The sequence below is a fragment of the Lipotes vexillifer genome, unplaced genomic scaffold (genome assembly GCF_000442215.2).
Source record: "Lipotes vexillifer unplaced genomic scaffold, Lipotes_vexillifer_v1.1 scaffold1667, whole genome shotgun sequence".
Classification (NCBI taxonomy): domain Eukaryota; kingdom Metazoa; phylum Chordata; class Mammalia; order Artiodactyla; family Lipotidae; genus Lipotes; species Lipotes vexillifer.
In genome coordinates, this window is record NW_006794016.1 from 287,657 (window position 1) to 293,670 (window position 6,014).

The 6,014-nt window shown below is 43.6% G+C and overlaps 1 protein-coding gene across 1 annotated transcript in view; it reads left to right on the plus strand.

Annotated features, from left to right (window-relative positions):
• Positions 1 to 5,606: 5,606 nt before the first annotated feature.
• LOC103083910 (factor VIII intron 22 protein) overlaps positions 5,607 to 6,014 on the plus strand; it is a 12,961-nt gene continuing 12,553 nt past the window's right edge. Inside the window, exon 1 of the mRNA XM_007466982.1 lies at positions 5,607 to 6,009. Within this exon, the coding sequence (XP_007467044.1) occupies positions 5,607 to 6,009 (403 nt within the window). The remainder of the gene's footprint in view (positions 6,010 to 6,014) is intronic.

Sequence of the window (6,014 nt, forward strand, 5' to 3'; positions counted from 1 at the left end):
CCTGGACTAGATGGCAAGGTTGTGACTTCTCTGAACATCTCAGATCCTTTTATTCTCACTGATAGGATTTCAAAAAGTCAAGTTTTTTAAGATCTATGATTTTAAAGAACAAAGTTTCTCGGGACTTCCCTGGCAGTTCAGTGGTTAAGACTCTCTGCTTCCACTGCAGGGGGCACAGGTTCACCCCTGCTTGGGGAACTAAGATCCCACATGGCCCCCAGTGTGGCAAAAGAAAGAAACAAAGAAAGAACAAAGTTTCTCAGTACCATGCCCTTAAACTCATTAATAGAAGCAGTCTTTTACAGATTACACCATACTTAAAAGTGTATTCATGTCACTGCAAAGCTGCAAGTAAGTCTTATCCAACTTCGTAGGTACTGATACAGCTCAGAATTACCCTCCTAGACCAAAGGATTATTATCTTCTTAGATGACATTAATACAATTCAATTCAGTAACTACTTATTGAGTACTTACTATGTTATTATTATTTAGTTATTTAATCTTCACAACAACCTCATGCCAAAGGAACAGTCCCTATTCTCATGAAACACGCACTTCAATAATGGAGACAGGCAATTAGACGTGCAATTACAGTACGTATGTGTTATGAAAAGAGTAAGCACAAGGCTACATAACAGAAGTACATCTTTATGTGTTCCCCCAGCCTGACCTCAAACAAGTTCCACTTGGTCATATAGCCTTTTCATAGCACAACCTCTGTGAAAATTCTTAGAGACGTGTTTTTATGAGAAGTTAAACTTTTTTCCCACTTGGGCAGACACATGACTCCAAAGCATGGTCCTGGATGAACGTAGCATCAGCAACCTGTTCCCCTACTGATGTAAATTACCCAATATGAGAAAGGGAATTTTTGCTCATTAGTGTCAAATTTTAAAAAATAAAAAGGAATTTTTTTTCTAATTGTGAAAGCATTACATGTTGGTGCAAACATAGATAGTAGTGGAATAGAGATTCTAAACAGAGAGAGATGTATGAAAACTTACTATCTGATAAGGTGGCATTTCTGATCAGTGGTGAAACACTAGAACACAATTCAGCTGTGTTTTTTGCCACTTTATGACAAGGATGGCCTTTCCTCCAGTGTCCCATAACAGGTTCCTCATTTCTGTGTGAGAGCTCACCAGAAGCACTGTCAGCATTCACATTTCTAGTGACATTCTGGTCACGATGATATGTGTATTCTCCAAGATGACAGAATATTTCTCTACTGCTCTTCTCTCTTCTTTCTGAGCCCTCACCAGAATCACCTATAATGTCAATATTTCTAGCATGCACCTCAAAACTCTTCCAGCCTCTATACATTGCCCACTTACAAAGCTGCTTCCACCTGCTTAGCTATTTGTTAGGGCAGCACCCCACTTCTCAGTACCAAAATTTGTCTTAGTCTGCTCAGGCTGCCATAACAAAATACCATAAACTGGCTGGCTTAAATAACAGACATTTATTTTTCATAATTCTGGAGGCAGAAGTCTGAGATCAGAGTGCCAACATGGTCAGATTCTGGCAAGAACTCTCACCCTGGTTTGCAGACAGCTGCCTTATCACTGTATCCTCACATGGTGGAGAGAGAGAGGAAGCAAAAGCTCTCTGTTGTCTCCACCTTCATGACCTCATCTAACCCTAATTATCTCCCAAAGGCCCCATCTCCAGATACAGTCACATTGGGGGGTTAGTGTTTAAACATATGAGTTCTGGTGGAGGGGGCACAATTTTAAAACAAGGCTGCCATTTATAATAAAGATATAGGTAAGTGTATAGCAGCCAAGTGTCTGGGGATAGGCTTTCTTTTATACAAGTTACAAACCTAAGATCACCTCCAAGATCTGCTTTGTGATCAACACAGCTGGAAAAGGGCCTTAAGGTAAAAGGAACAAAATACCTTGTGAATTCAGCAGAGTAGGGGATGGTAGATTTGGTTTTCATAAGTTAGGAAACTTCATAAAGACTATTCAATAAGACTTCCAGTTGCTGAAGGCAATGGTGGCTGCCTTGGTCTGTGTCTCCCAATATTTCCTCCAAAAACAATACAGAATAACAAGAACACATTTTAAAAGGCACTAAAACCACATGGTAAACATAACTTGAAGACAGAAAAATACCCAAACCTCAATATAACTCTAAGTTAAAAAAAAAAAAACCAAATCCCAGCAAGGACTTGATTCAGACTTTCAAAAAATTGATTTAAAAAATGGAGAAAATTACTCAAACTATGAAAATAAATGGAAGAAAAAAATAAAATTATCTCAGGACTGAGGATAAATTAAAAGGTTCCCAAGCAAAAATGGACTCAAGAAAATTTAATAACATGCATGGAAAAAGGCAGAAAAATAACTGAGAGAATGAAACTGACATTTAGAACGAAGTAAAAAGGATCAGAAAGACAAGCAAAAAAGGAATAGCAGTTGTAAAATTGGAATCACTGGGAAAGAAAACAAAACAATGGAACAGAATTAATATTTAAAAGATTTAAACCTGTAATCCAAGAAAATTTTCCAAAATTAAAGACCTCAGTCCACACATTGAAAGGTCTCACTGGGTTCCTAGGAAAATTAACCAAACTGATCAATCCAAAGCATATCCTAGTAAAACTATTAGACATGAAAGATAAAGAAAATATATCCTCAAGACCTCTAAGCAAAAAGATCAAATAACCTGTGAAGGTAAATTAATTAACCTGGTGCCAGGCTTCCCGAAACAACATACAAAGCAAGGAAGGCAACAATGAAGTAGCATTTTCAAGAAACTTGAGCCGAGAAGTTTATATCCAGTGAAACTGGCCTTTAAATATCAAGGTTACGGAAAAAGAAAAAGTTTTAAACAAACCAGGACTTAGATAATTCTGTGTCAATGTGCCCGTAAGCAATTTTTAAAAGGTATAGGTACTAACATTATGCAAACATTACTGTTTGGGGAAGTTATGTGATGGGTAAAATACTGTACTGTTTTTGAAACTTCTTTTGATTCTGTAGTCACTTCAAAAGAAAAAGTTTCAAAAAGGTATAAGTACAAAGGTACTTGTAGAAAAAAATACAAACCTCTTGGAATGCTAAAATAAATAAGTAAATTTAAAAAAATAAGCATAGAAAGCACATCTTGTAGAGAAGGAAACATAAAATATAACATTGTATACATAATTGTAAGATATGACTAAATTGAGGCAAGCATGTCAGTTAGATCAATAAATGTGAATGGGCTTAATTTATCCATTAAAAGAAGAAACTTTTCAATTTGACTCACAAAGCAAGAACCAATCATATGCTGTAGGCAACAGACCACAGAGAGCAAAATGATTGAAAAAAGCCAAAAATAAAAGAAGGGATTAAGACTTACAAGGCAAATGGAAACAATAAGAAATCGGCGGGGGGCGAGGGGGTAGTGTTTCTTATATCAGACAAAGCAGAATTCAAGCCAAACACTGAATGTGACAAAGAAGGGTGCTTTTTGACACTAAAATCTGCAATTCAATATGAATCATATAACACAGTAACTAGTTTTATGAAGCAAAAAATATAGAGGATGTATAGAATCAGAGATAAAAACACACTAAAGATAGGAGACTTGAACATACCACTCTAAGACAGCTCAAGTAGGCAAAAATTAAGTAATAATGTAGAGGACCTAGACAACATAAAAATGTGGATCTTATGCATTACACACTTGTATTAAAGAATACATCTTCTCAGGTGTCCACATCACAGAAATTGATTATATGTTAGGTCACAAAGAAAAGGTCAATAATTTCATAAAGTACAAATATTGCAAACAACACTGTCTGATCACAATAAAATAAAACTAGAAAGTATTAAAACATTTTTAAAAGGGACTTCTGCCTGGGAATTTTATTTATTTATTTATTTTGATGTGGACCTTTTTTTAAAAATTATTTATTTATTAATTTATTTATTTTTGGTTCCGTTGGGTCTTCATAGCTGTGCACAGACTTTCTCTAGTTGCGGTGCACATGCTTCTCATTGCGGTGGCTTCTCTTGTTGCAGAGCATGGGCTCTAGGCATGCGGGCTTCAGTAGGTGTGGCACACAGGCTCAGTAGTTGTGGCTTGCAGGCTCTAGAGCGCAGACTCAGTAGTTGTGGTGCACGGGTTTAGTTGCTCCGTGGCATGTGGGATCTTCCCAGACTAGGGCTCGAACCTGTGTCCCCTGCATTGGCAGGTGGATTCTTAACCACTGCACCACCAGGGAAGTCCCTGGGGATTATTTTTAAGACCTTTAGTTAAACAACTCTTGGTTGAAAGAAAAAATGCAAACTAAAATTACAGCATTTCTAAAACAGATGATGATATAAACATATCAGAATCTATGGGATGCATTTAAAGCAGTGATCAGAGGAAATGTTATAGCACTAATCACTGTTATCAGTAAAAATGAAAGATTGAAAATAAATTAATTAAATATCAGTTCAACCCCCCCAAAATTTGCACAACAATGTGAGTATACTTAATAGCTCTGAACTGTACATTTAAAGATAGTCAAAATGGTGTGTTTTGGGCTTCCCTGGTGGTGCAGTGGTTGAGAGTCCGCCTGCCGATGCAGGGCACACGGGTTCGTGACCCGGTCCGGGAAGATCCCACATGCCGCGGAGTGGCTGGGCCCGTGAGCCACGGCCGCTGAGCCTGCGCGTCCGGAGCCTGTGCTCCGCAACGGGAGAGCCCACAACAGTGAGAGGCCCACATACCGCAAAGGAAAAAAAAATGGCGCGTGAGGGCAGCGTCGTGATAGAGTGAAGGTGCCAAGGCGACCGACCGCCCTGGGTTGGGGAGACAGGGGTAGGTGGACAGAGTGCTTGGCATGGACTCCCATGGGGCAGGGGCTTTGACGGGAAGATTGAAGCGTGATCGGGATTGGGGTGGGCGGGACACAATCAACACATAGGCAAAGTCGGAATTAGGGTCACGCAGGGTCAAGAGTTTTTGGTTGTGTTTCCCTAGAGATGCCAAGAGATGTCCTGCTTGGCAACCTGCGTAAACAAGCTGTCACCTACCGGTTGGAGCCCTGGTCTGGGAAGATCCCAAATGCCGCGGAGCAAGGTAGGCCGTGCGCCACAACTACTGAGCCAGCGCTCTAGAGCCCAAGAGCCACAACTACTGAAGCCCGCGCGCCTAGAAGCCATGCTCCACAAGAGAAGCCACCGCAATGAGAAGCCCGCGCACCGCAAGGAAGAGTAGCCCCCGCTCGCCGAAACTAGAGAAAGCCCCTACACAGCAACAAAGACCCAACACTGCCAAAAATAAATAAATTAAATAAATGATTTTTTTTTAAAGCTGTCACCTAGCAACAGGGGGCGCCCAGTCAGGCCCCGCCCCAGCACTGTTGGTCCGCTCACAGAACCCCGGACGGCGGGCCAGGCCCCGCCCCAAGGCCCCTGATTTGCATACGCCACCCGCAGCCAGTCCCGGCCGGGCCTCCTTGCTTGCTATTTTGCATATCACCAGGGCGACGAGACCTCCCGGCGGCCGAGCCGGCGCGGTCGCGTGGTGGTCCGGATAGGGCACGTCTCAGCCTGCCGCCGTCGCCCAGCACGTGCGCCCACTTGCGTCAGCGCGCCCGGAAGTGCCTAAGCGGCGAACATGGCGGCTTCCGCGACCGGCCTGGGCGGCGGTGCGGGCCCTGGGCCTGAAGCCGGGGACTTCCTGGCGCGCTACCGCCAGGTGTGCAACAAGCTGAAGAAGCGGTTCCTGCGGAAGCCGAATGTGGCGGAGGCCGGCGAGCAGTTCGGCCAGCTGGGGCGCGAGCTGCGCGCACAGGAGTGCCTGCCGTACGCGGCCTGGTGCCAGCTGGCCGTGGCCCGCTGCCAGCAGGCGCTCTTCCACGGGCCCGGGGAGGCGCTGGCGCTGACCGAGGCCGCGCGCCTCTTCCTGCGGCAGGAACGCGACGCGCGCCAGCGCTTGGCCTGCCCCGCCGCCTACGGGGAGCCGCTGCAGGCCGCTGCCGCCGCCCTGGGCGCCGCCGTGCGCCTGCACCTGGAGCTAGGCCAG